The 13144-nt window shown below is 42.8% G+C and overlaps 1 protein-coding gene across 3 annotated transcripts in view; it reads right to left on the bottom strand.

Moving 5' to 3' along the window:
• Positions 1 to 13144, bottom strand: part of si:dkey-237h12.3 (teneurin-3) — a 165036-nt gene that overhangs the window by 91827 nt on the left and 60065 nt on the right. For all 3 annotated transcript variants that reach the window (XM_036943050.1, XM_036943051.1, XM_036943052.1), the window contains exon 4: positions 243 to 471. In XM_036943050.1, the coding sequence (XP_036798945.1) occupies positions 243 to 471 (229 nt within the window). The remainder of the gene's footprint in view (positions 1 to 242; positions 472 to 13144) is intronic.

Here is a 13144-nt window from a genome sequence, read left to right as displayed (position 1 = left end):
TTTTTTTACTACAAAACCTAAAAATGTGTCTTTCTCACATATGTGCTGGAGATGAGAGGAATATGATGTCGAAGATTTTTTTACATTTCCCTTTAATGTACATGTAGATATGACGCTTTCATCGGGGATACTGGTCTTGCAGATGAGTCATTCCCTAAAGGTGCGATTGGTCATCATATCCCCAGGTGTATTGGATGTTACAAACTGTCACAAACCCTCCAGGTGCATTGTGGGTCACTCACCTGCTCTCCAGTGCCACATTGCTGCCCAGGACCCAGCTGTCCTGCAACTGGACACATTCTGCTGCGCTCTGTAACTCGGCCACCAGGCCAGCCGAGGGGGGAGGGCTTGGGCTCCTCTGATTGGCCAGCGAGCCGCGGCTCAACGAAGTAATGGAAGGGTGGTGTTTGTGGTGAGGGGGAGGGGCTGGTGGTAGAGGAGGCGGGCCTTGTTGACTCGACAGTTGGGCTCCTGTTCAAAGGGAAACAGAAAGAGACTGTAAGCACATATGAGAACACCTGAATGTAAAACCAAAAAAAGTATAGTACACCTGCTTGGCATTGCATTGGATTGCTACTATCTTGTGTGGGAGCTGCTTGCAATAAACTGGTGATCGTGTTCTGTATAAAGCTGTGGTTATCTGACAAACCAAGAAAATTAAATGCAACCTAAAATTGCTCTTCAAATGCATGAGATGCTATAGCAACAAAAAAATATTGATAATTATGGCAAACACCAACTGGCTGAATGTTGGGTTCTTTAACCCAGAAGGTCATTTATAGAGACAGCTGTTTCTTTATGGGAGCTTAACAGGATGTTTCACGTTTGATTACAGCCCGAAAAGACTCTCAAATAACTAATGACCAGAACATCCATTAGAGCGCTCAGAGAACAGGTTTTCCAATTTCACACAAAGCTGTGTAATTGGCCCCCGGAATGACACGTCGTGATTATCTATCCATCTTCAACGCTAAGAGGTAAACCTACAATGCTGACATTTCTGATTTGCTCCTGTAAATTCCAAATGGAGGTGGGTTTTTTAAGGGTTAGGGCAATCTTTGAGATAATTGAAAAAGTCAGGACTTTTCTTGAACTATGTCATCATGCAGTAACAGCATGCTTTGATAGGGTAAACAGCTGGATATGAATTTGGATTTTGGCACAATCCTTGTTACATGCTGGATGTCCTAATGGTCACCTAATGGTATGCTGATGTTTCTACTTGTCATTTCGCTGATGGCAGCCCTAGAGAAAGACCCAGAAACAATATGACAAATTAAGGCCAGTAACATGGACTGTGCTAAAATAATATGACAAGAGTGAAGGCCAAAAATAACAACTTTGTTTGAAGGACATCATGCATTGTTTCAGTGAGGCTGCCTCTTTAGTGGCTATGCAAATTGTCCCTGTCAGTGTGCCTTTGCCTCTCGCTGCACACCTGTCAACACGAAGCAAACCTCCAGCAGCTGACAAACAACCCCTACGTCGCTTCCGCAAGGCTGAGGAAATGTATGCGTGTCATTCAGAAATCATTTTCTACAGGAATTATTTCTCAGCTGTATAATTCATTACGGACTCGGGGCCTATGGGAAGGGCAGGCAACAGTTGATAGTGTCCTATTTTAGGGTTATAACCTATGTAGATATTGTTATAATACTGTGTGTACTGAGACACATTATGAGTTAAATCAACATAGTCAAACTTTTCATGTAAAAGTAATACATTATTTATAAAATAAAATGTGTTTAACCTTTATTTAACTAGGCAAGTCAGTTAAGAACAACTTATTATTTACAATGATGGCCTACAATGTTAGACGTTCCAGGAGGGAACATCCATAGCAGGGTGTAATACATGTTATTGTGTGTTAAATCTTCAAGGGGAAGGAGGGTTACCGACATGTTTTAATAGGGCACAGACACTTTTGTTCAGTTTCAAATTTCTCAAAACTCACCCAAAGAACGGCATCAAACACATGTTCTAACATCAAACACAACATAAGCAGCATGTGAAGTGACAACCATTTAACCATCTTAAAACGTAAAATCCAAAACCATTCAAAGTTACTTTTCAGACACTGAAATAATAATTTCATAAGCTTGTATGAATATTGCATAGTGTGAGCTGTGGGTGAAATGTCTGAAACATTGATCTGCTATGGTGACCCTGTAATGGTCTATTGTCTATTGTATAGAAAAAAAGTCTGAGCTGTTGGTGAAACGTCTGAAACATTGATCTGCTATGGTGACCCTGTAATGGTCTATTGTCTTTTGTCTAGAAATATCCTATGTTAGGAACAACACTACACTTTCAATGGTTTATAGATAAGAAAGGTTTTATGTATTTCTACTAGTTCATGTTTATTGGACTTTTGAGTTAGTTTGAGATAAGCTTTACACAAATCCATTGTTATTACAATATTGTATGTATCATACTTTAGCAGCCCTTTCAACCAAATTGTATGTTAATGTAAATGATCAAAACATCTCATTTGAGCTCAATAAAATCTTGAAACTATGGAAATGCCTCTATCTTCATGAGTTCACCTTGTGGGGTCAAATGTAGATTAGCAAAGATATTGACTGGCTCATTGTACTGCCTCAAGGTTTAATGAAGACATACAATTGGTTACAGTGGTTGTTATCCCGTCAAGTTACGCACAGGATGACTACGTGGGAACATGATTACATTACATAACGAAATCATCTTCTTGTACTTGGTTATTAGAATACTTGATACATAAGATAACCCTTTACATACAAATTAGAACACTTCGACTTGGTAGAGTCCATCTGCATATCTAAATATATCTAAATCTAAATATCTAAGCATTTGAGATGCCATATTTTTTCACTATTTATCTTGCTTTGGTAATAGATATTTAATATATTGGGTGGCCAGACATATATGAAGTGGGAATTTCTGCACTTTCTAAACATTCACTTTTTATAAATGTATTTGGTGCTGAGACAAAGGTCAACATCTTTACATTAATTTAATAGATAGTAATTGCACATCTCATGTGATCTCCACACCTCATCAAGTCCAATGTCAACTGCACCGTGATACTGGTAAGCAATCAAACCAATTGGCACCGGTGTGCTTCATCATTAATTGCCACCCATGCGCCAGTGAGTGTGGTGGGAGAGAGAGCGCCTTGCAAATGTTCTCGTGAGAGGATATGCACACGAATGCATGTGTTCAAGTGTGTGAAACAATGATTCTCTGAGACAGCTTGCCATTCTCTTACACCAAAACACAGGCAATTAACCTGATATTTTAAGAGCGAAGAGCCCTGGGATGAAACAGCTGTGTGTTTTCTGGGGCTATGATTTGAAATCAGATCAAGACAGATGCCTCCCTTCCATAACTCCTCAATGTCATCGTGTCATTGTCTCCGTCAGACGAGATGCTTTAATTAAAGGCCCTTTTTGATTCATACTGCATGCTGGCTGCTGAAACGACAACCTCATTCAGATCTTAATGGCGCCTGCGATATCTATCAAACGCCGGGTTTATGAAGCGTCTATGCTTTCACAATAATGTCTCTCGAAGCGGAATTCCCTTTGGTGCGTTTTTAATTCTTGGTTTTTAGAAGAATGTGTTTGTGCTTATTCATCAGGAACCCTTTTGGGAATTGGACCGACAGGTTTTTGCATCTCTTTGTGTCTATGTGTTTTACTTTCCTTTCGACTCCCATCGTCACGTTGCACAATTTAGGATTACAATCAGTCAGTGAAAAAAGCAAGCGGTTTTAAGGTTTCGTTAAGAACATTACATTCTTAAAGACGATTACCATTAACCTCTACAAAATCCATCAGTACAGCTGCTGTTCGATGTCTGATCCATTCTCAACGGCTAAGAGTCCCTTTGCTGTTAGCTGGATTTGTCTTGATCTTTCTCTATCTTGCAATCCCTGGAAAGTCTGCTTCAATGGCTTTCTCAGGTATTCCCTCTTCTGAAATATCTCCTCATGATTAGTCCATTGGTTCTGAATACAGAGTACAATATTTGACACGGCACCAGGTGACAATTAAAAGCTGTTTTGCAGAACAACAACAATCTGAGGACTATAAGCTTGGACAGAATGGTAAAAGGCTTTTAAAAATGTGCAAAAACTGCAAAGGTCTTCAGACACTTAAGTGTCTATTAAGTGACTATTTAGTCCTTCACCATTATGAAAATTGTAGGATATCATCACCATTCCATTGAAAAAAAATAAGAGCAGGAAGTTCCATTGTGTCAGTTCAGGGATCTTGATCTACCATTTCATACCTGCTAGTGAATAATTATGAACATCCCCAGCCTAGAATAATCTCTTTACAGAGTCTTCTGTTTTAGTCACTATAGGAACTATTGTGTCAATTATCACTTTTAAGTGTGTGATCAGGCTGCATGTATTACTATCCTGTCTCTGGTTGGACAATCGGTTAGCTTTAGCAGAGTTCTGTAGTGGAGGCGGCAGCTCAGACTCATATTGGATGGCCTAGGGGAGTGCAGTCAACCCTGCTGGGATCCAGAACCATTAGAACCACCTTCCTGGTGACTTTTAGGAAATTCTTCAGCAAAGAGAAGGGTTGTAGCTTTGAACTATAAGGGCCTGAGGTTCAGGAGAGCTCCTTTTGAATTCCCTCAAACTTCCTGCTACCTTACCCTGTCAAACACACCAGCCCTCTCCTTACCCAGCTTCTCATCACATCAAAGGACTCTTACATTCCCCCCCAATTCATCTCACCACAGAAGGCCAGGGTAACATTTCAATATGACATAATTATTAGTATGAGGGTGTAAAGAAAGATACTATGATGATTATAAACATGGTCATTGTGATGAAATGTTGAACATTCAAAAACATACTTCAGTAGGTCTCCCTGTCTCCCTGACAACTTACAGATCACCAAAACAATCATCACTACTAGCTGTTGCTACAGACATGTATTGCAATTACAAGTTGTAGTTATTCATAAGTAGCTGGGATAAGCCAACTAGCAAGCTGTTAGTCTCATGTTGACAGCTATTATCTCAGTAACCATGTTTCCATCCACAGTTTTTATGCGAGTAAAGTCATACCGAATAACAAAAAATCATGACAGCTGTGATGGAAACCGGATGTTTTGGAACAATGAATTATGTGAGAAATGGCAGTGGAAACACCTTAATGCGCAAATATTGATATAAAAACCATCACATTGAAGTAAACTTGGAGTCACGCGACAATATGGTGTAAGGTCTTTCCACTGCAACTCAGGAAAGCATGCAGTTGTTACGATCGTTTAGAGATGGATTGGACCAAGGTGCAGCGTTGTAAGCGTACATAATTTTATTCGATGAACAAGAAACAAAAATAACAACATACAACCGAACGTGACGCTATATGCAGTAGAGAACGCAACTACACACAAACAAGATCCCACAAATCTAAGGTGGAAAAAGACTGCCTAAGTATGATCCCCAATCAGAGACAACGATAGACAGCTGTGTCACGATCGTCGTATGGAGTGGACCAAAGCGCAGCGTGGTGTGAATCCATTATTTTATTGAATGACGAAAAACACAAAGAACACTTTAAACAAAAACAACAAAACGAACGTGACACTATGATAACGAGTGCTGACACAGGCAACTACACATAGACTATAACCCACGAAATACCCAAAGAAGATGGCTGCCTAAATATGGTTCCCAATCAGAGACAAAGATAAACACCTGCCTCTAATTGAGAACCAATTTAGGCAACCATAGACCAACATAAACACCTAGATGAAAACAACCCCATAAATCTCCAAAAACCCTAAACAGTACAAAGACCCTAGAAAAAACACATATCACCCATGTCACACCCTGACCTAACCAAAATAATAAAGAAAACAAAGAATACTAAGGTTAGAGCGTGACAGTACCCCCCCACAAAGGTGCGGACTCCGGCCGCAAAAACCTAATCTAAATGGGAGGGTCCGGGTGGGCCTCTTTCACGGCGGCGGCTCGGGTGCCGGACGTGGACCCCACTCCACCATAGTCTTAGTCCGCTTTTGTGGCCTCCTAGGAACGGCAACCCTCGCCGCCAACCTAAGACTGGCAACCCTACTAAAGGGCCCCACAAAACTGAGGGGCAGCTCCGGACTGAGGGGCAGCTCCGGACTGAGGGGCAGCTCGGGACTGAGGGGAAGCTCAGGACTGAAGGGTAGCTCAGGACTGAGGGGTAGCTCAGGACTGAGGGGTAGCTCAGGACTGAGGGGTAGCTCAGGACTGAGGGGTAGCTCTGGACTGAGGGGCAGCTCCGGACTGAGGGACAGCTCCGGACTGAAGGGCAGCTCCGGACTGACTGACGGCTTTGGCAGCTCTTGGCTGGCTCACTGCTCTGGCAGCTCCTGGCTGGCTGACGGCTCTGGCAGCTCCTGGCTGGCTGATGGCTCTGGCAGCACCTGGCTGGCTAACGGCTCTGGCAGCTCCTGGCTGGCTGACGGCTCTGGCAGCTCCTTGCTGGCTGATGGCTCTTGCAGGTCCTGGCTGTCTGACGGCTCTGGCAGGTCCTGGCTGACTGACGGCTCTGACAGGTCCTGGCTGACTGACGGTCCTGGCTGACTGACGGCTCTGGCAGCTCCTTGCTGGCTGACGGCTCTGGCAGCTCCAGGCTGACTGATGGCTCAGGACAGACTGGCGGCTCTGATGGCTCAGGACAGACTGGCGGCTCTAGCAGCTCAGGACAGACGGGAGACTCTAGCAGCTCAGGACAGACGGGAGACTCTAGCAGCTCAGGACAGACGGGAGACTCTAGCAGCTCAGGACAGACGGGAGACTCTAGCAGCTCAGGACAGACGGGAGACTCTAGCAGCTCAGGACAGATGGGAGAGTCTGGCGGCTCAGGACAGACAGGAGACTCTAGCAGCTCAGGACAGACGAGGCGCACTGTAGGCCTGGTGCGTGGTGCCGGCACTGGTGGTACTGGGCCGAGGACACGCACCTGAGTGCGAGTGCGGGGAGGAGGAACAGGGAGAACTGAGCTCTGGCGACGCACAGGAAGCCTGGTGCGGGGAGCTGCCACCGGAGGGCTGGTGCATGGAGATGGCACCGGATAGACCGGACCAAGAAGGCGCACTGGAGATCTGGAGCACCGAGCCTGCCCAACCTTACCTGGTTGAATGCTCCCCGTAGCCAGGCCAGTGCGGGGAGGTGGAATAGCCTGCACTGGGCTAGACAATAACCCACGAAATACCCAAAGAAGATGGCTGCCTAAATATGGTTCCCAATCAGAGACAACAATAAACACCTAGATGAAAACAACCCCATAAATCTACAAAACCCCTAGACAGTACAACACCCTAGAAAGAGACAAAAACACACATATCACCCATGTCACACCCTGACCTAACCAAAATAATAAAGAAAACAAAGAATACTAAGGTCAGGGCGTGACAAGCTGCCTCTGATTGGGAACCATACCCGGCCAACAAAGAAATAGAAAAACTAGAATGCCCACCCAAATCACACCCTGACCTAACCAAATAGAGTAATAAAAAGGCTCTTTAAGGTCAGGGCGTGACAGCAGTTTATTGGGCTACAGACTAAATAACAGAGGGTGGTGAAAGTGCACAGTGATCTTGATGCTCCTTCTTATTCTGATCGATGCTTGACTGCCATTTGACAAATAATAATCTCATCATTGTAGACTAGCCTACCTGCACAGCCTACCCGCACTGTATCTGCAAAATGTTGGCTAGAGCGCAGGTCCCATGACAAGAGTCATTATGCACTGATTTTTATCTGCAACAAGTCCATTCGGTGGAAACACACCACTGGTGGGAAAATGTGCATATTGTCTTTATGCGGATTTTAGAATATTCGCTTGAAAATCTGTCGCCAATTTGATGAAAAGATAGCTAGTGTCAGAAAATGTTTAAGATTATTTTAAAGGAGAAATAAATAACAATGTTTTTCATCTTAGATTCAGATGATCCTAATAACCCTGCCATTCAACAGAGAAGAAGCATAACATGTGATGTGACACATGATGGATAGGAGATGGACAGGATATAGACAGGAGATGAAAAACAGCTCTAGGTGTCATTACCCAAACATTAGACAGCCAATTTGTCCTGCCAGCATTACGGGTTCAACCAGGTGCCAAGACCTTTTCTTCATCAAAAAGACTGTCGTGACCTGGATAGGTAGTGCCATTAGTCAGTATGACTGCCTTGTGTTGTCATGGTGATGGACAGACGGCAGCAGGAAATGAATCCTGGTTGAGAGTTGGGGCCTAGTGGAGGCTGGCAAAGGAGTGGCTCCAGAAATGATATTGATTGTAGCATTGCCCCTATTGAACATATGATATACTGTCGGTTTGTAAGGCTCATTGGTCAAACATTATTTTCTGGTCACTTCAAAATTACCCATTCAAAAAGGTATGTAGGCTGCCTGCCTGGAATAGGTGAAGATACCTTAACTGTAAACACCTTCAAAACAATCAGTCATTTCTCTTTTCAAAAAAATGTTTTAGGCTCTAATGGCGTTCTCCGGTGTCTTTAGTGCAGCAATTCAACCCTGTCAGGTGGACTATTGATATGCCTCTTGTTCACTTAGGCCACACCTTCCAAATCACTTGAGCAAATGGAACCAGGAAAAACAGGCCATTTGGGGTTCTAATAGCTGTCACAATGGTTGCTATAATTGCATTTCCCCAGCTAAACACTGTTCAAAGGGATAGAGAAGAGACCTGTCAACAGTTAAAAAGGGGAAAGCATTCCCTTCACAAATAATGGCAAGTATTTTGTTTACAACTTGACACGTTTCCACTTTCAGCTGATTCATTTTTCTAATGGACTACATAACAAAGGCACTCTTTAAATGAGCAACATGTGGACTGAAATACAGCTATAGGGCCTTGATTAGATAGTGCAAGCATTCATCCCCCTGAGTCAACACATGTTAGAAACACCTTTGGCAGTGATTACAGCTGTGTGTCTTCTTGGGTAAGTCTTCACACACCTGTATTGTCCAATGTTTGCCCAAAATTATTCAAGCTCTGTGGGGATTATGACTAGACAGCAATTGTTAAGTATTGGAATACATTTTCGAGCAGATTCATGTCAAAACTGTAACTTTGCCACTCATGAACATTCACTGTTTTCTTGGTAAGCATATCCACTGTAGATTTGGCCTTGTGTTGTAGGTTATTGTCCAACTGAAAGGTGAATTCCTCTCTCAGTGTCTGGGGGAAAGCAGACTGAAGCAGGTTTTTCTCTAGGAGTTTGCCGTTTCTTTTTATTCTGAAAAACTCCCCAGCCTTTGCTAATGTCAAGTATACGTATACCATGATGCAGCAACCACCATGCTTGAAAATAAGGTTGCAGTTACTCAGTTATGTGTTGTCTTGCATTTGCCCCAAACAGGGCTTTGCATTTAGGCCAAAAAGTTTCTTCATTTGCAAATTTTTTGCAGTATTACAGTTCAGAAGGACTGCTGTATCTTTGATGTTTCTGAGTGGTTTAATAAATAATCCACAGCATAATTATAAACTTGACCATGCTTAAAGAGATATTCAATGTCTGATTTGCTATTTCTACACATCTACCAATCACTGCCCTTCTATAAGAGGCTTTCGGAAAAGCTCCCTGATATTTGAAGCTGTGCTTGAAATTCAGAACTTGACTGAGGGACCTTAAAGATGGTGTACCTATGGGGGACAGAGGAAGGGGTAGGGGTTTAAAATAATGTCAACCCATTTTATTTCACACAGAGGGAGTCCATATAACTTATTATGTGATTTGTTAAGCCACATTTGACTTGTGAACTCATTTAGGCTTGTTTAAACAAAGGAGTTGAATACTTATGCAACGACTATGTTTTAGTTATAACAAATAAACAACTTTCTTTTCACTTTGACATCATGGAGTATTTTGTGCAGATTAATTACTGAAATCTATTTCAATCCCACTTTGTAACGCAACAACAACAAAAAAAAGTTCAAGGGAACGTAGACTTTCTATGGGCCCTGTACTTCCTCAAAAGAACCCAACAAATTGACTAACAATGGCATAGCTGCAATCGCTATCTACAGACAATGCTCCACTGCAAATCCTGAGACCAGCGTTACTCTCTGCTTTAGAGATAAACGATGGCTCGGAGGTCGAGACATAATCTGACACCAGTGCTTCCAAAAAAATATGATACCCCACTGTCCAGTATTATCCCCAGTTGTATTGTGACATTGTAGTGGCTGACATCCTGCTTTCTAAGGGAAGGTTTATAAGGCCAAGGCTGTAAATTGATATCCTACCGTTACAGTGCTGTTTGACACAGACCAGGGCATTCTAGAATAATTCAAAGCCAAGGATATGGCTCTTCCAGGGGAGGCAGTTATTTTCCACAACATTGATCCTCTCCCCCACATTCATACACAAATGCACATGAATGCACACATCTAAGCACCATGAACACACACACCACAAGAACCCACCAACCAACCAGTTTGGACTTCCTGATGTTTTCTAATCTTTCTTCATACCATCTCTATCCCTATCCCTCTCTCCCTATCCCTCTATCCCTATCCCCCTCTCCCTATCCCTCTCTCCCTATCCCTCTCTCCCTATCCCTCTATCCCTATCCCTCTCTCCCTATCCCTCTATCCCTATCCCTCTCTCCCTATTCCTCTATCCCTATCCCTCTCTCCCTATCCCTCTCTCCCTATCCCTCTATCCCTATCCCTCTCTCCCTATCCCCCTCTCCCTATCCCTCTCTCCCTATTCCCCTCTCCCTATCCCTCTCTCCCTATCCCCCTCTCCCCATGCCCCTCTCCCTATCCCTCTCTCCCTATCCCTCTCTCCCTATCCCTCTCTCCCTATCCCCCTCTCCCTATCCCTCTCTCCCTATCCCTCTCTCCCTATCCTCCTCTCCCTATCCCTCTATCCCTATCCCTCTCTCCCTATCCCTCTATCCCTATCCCTCTATCCCTATCCCTCTATCCCTATATCCCTATATCCCTATCCCCCTCTCCCTATCCCTCTCTCCCTATCCCTCTCTCCCTATCCCTCTATCCCTATCCCTCTATCTCTATCCCTCTCTCCCTATCCCTATCTCCCTATCCCTCTATCCCTATCCCTCTCTCCCTATCCCCCTCTCAGCATCCCATGTACAGCAACCAGTGTACCCTCTAATGATCCAGCCTGCACAATCAGCACTATGATATGGCCCCAGGCTCCATGCAGAGGACACTGGCAGAGTCTTGAACATTGCATATGCTCAGGGCTAGAAAGTAAAATATGCAGTCTTGATTTGCTGAGGCAACTAAGCCAACTTCAAGTGCACAACATGATGAATAGAACCTTCCCGGTTGAAACCTATGATCAAAGCTATTAATTGTTTGGGGATTCTATCGATCAGTAAAAAAATATAGAAATTGCTTGTTTGTTTGCTTCAGAGTACAGGAAGACTTAGCTGACTGCATCATTAAGCGGGCCTAGCCACTTACATAAAAATTATATTTTGAAACCAGGGCACATAACTGAAAACATTTTAATTGTAATTTTTTAAGTGATGGGGAGAAAAAAAAATGATGGAGAACAATCTATAGGATGAAAATTACTCTAACTTCTTTTTACTTCTTAAATAATGAGCCAACATGTTTACAGCACTTTTATTTCCTTGACTGATCGAACTGGTTTTCTAATGCTCTCTCTTGTCTCTCTGCTGCAGACATATAGTGAGCAATATGTTTGGAACATAAAATTGCGGTAAAATGACAGTATTCAATCGCAATATATAGAATCATGAGAATCGCAATACATATCGTATTGATAAATCACATTTCTCCTGGCAATTCACAGCCCTAATTGTTATTAATGCATGGTTTATGCATCAACGTCAGATAAGTGCATGTATCTCAACTTTATTTGTATTTGAGATTTTGTCTTTGAGATTAATCCCGCACACAACACACTTGTTGAAACCACCATCCACTTCATGAATCCCTTCTGTGGCAGTAGTCGTTACTACCAAATTCATTAGTGAAATTGGCTGGTAAGTTAAGCTGCTGTGCAACAGCCCTTGATTCTGAAGATGCCTTTCTTTTCATTGGCTATTATGGTAACTCAATAGCAGGACCAGCCAGACTTACTGTCCTCCAAACGTGTCTAATGCAGTGGTAACTGACAACAGCAGACAGGCATCAACTGTTCCAGCCTTGATTCACTGAAGACAAATCAGCCTAGGCGGTATCTGTCATGTATCAGACTAAACCTAACATTTCACTTTGTTTGGCAGCTATTGATTTTTCACCTTAATGCTGTCTCCAAGAGGCATCCCACTCTTACATGTAAACCCTCCACTAGATTCCGGAGAATTGTGGATACAGCATAGGTTGTAGATACATGTTTTTCCTCATGTTAGTTTTGGTGGAGTCTAGGTAATTTTAAATCTGTGCTCATCACTTGAATGTAAGGACTAAATACAAAATGACTAATTGATGTATCAGTTGAGAATATGGACTAATATATGAACTAAATAAAAACATTATACTGCAGATATTTTCAATGAACACCTCATGATACTGTACCACTAGAGGAGCAGTAGTTCAAAACTGTTCTACAGGATTTGGACAATCTTCCAACCATGAGCTTCAAGTATTGCATGGATGGTCTTGCATGCACCACAAAGTCGTCAGGGTTAGGCTGTGGAAATTACATATTGTGCCTTTAAACAGCTTTTCTATGAATTATAGCCAGAAGTGACTCTCAGTGGTATGGCCAGTTTACCTGCTGGTGCAGTAAAGCACATGTGTGGATGCTAGGAGAGTGCTAACAGAATAGGGATAGCGAGAATGATACAACAGACAAGCAAGTGGGCTGAAAACACTGCATTACATGTCCATGGCTTCCATACACTTACAGTGCTAATATGCAGAAACAACTTTTGGGTCCACAATGACATGAATCATAATGACAGCCATTAGTTATGCATCATACCGGCAGCCATTAGCTATTAATCATACCGGCAACTATTAGCTATGATTCATACCGACAGCCATTATCTATGAATCATACCGGCAGCCATTAGCTATCAATCATACCGGCAACTATTAGCTATGAATCATACCAGCAACTATTAGCTATGAATCATACCGGCAACTACTAGCTATGAATCATACCGACAG

Source organism: Oncorhynchus mykiss, chromosome 14 (genome assembly GCF_013265735.2).
Source record: "Oncorhynchus mykiss isolate Arlee chromosome 14, USDA_OmykA_1.1, whole genome shotgun sequence".
NCBI lineage: Eukaryota > Metazoa > Chordata > Actinopteri > Salmoniformes > Salmonidae > Oncorhynchus > Oncorhynchus mykiss.
The sequence above is the reverse complement of the archived record's forward strand: the minus strand, read 5'-3'. Positions and strand labels throughout refer to the sequence as shown.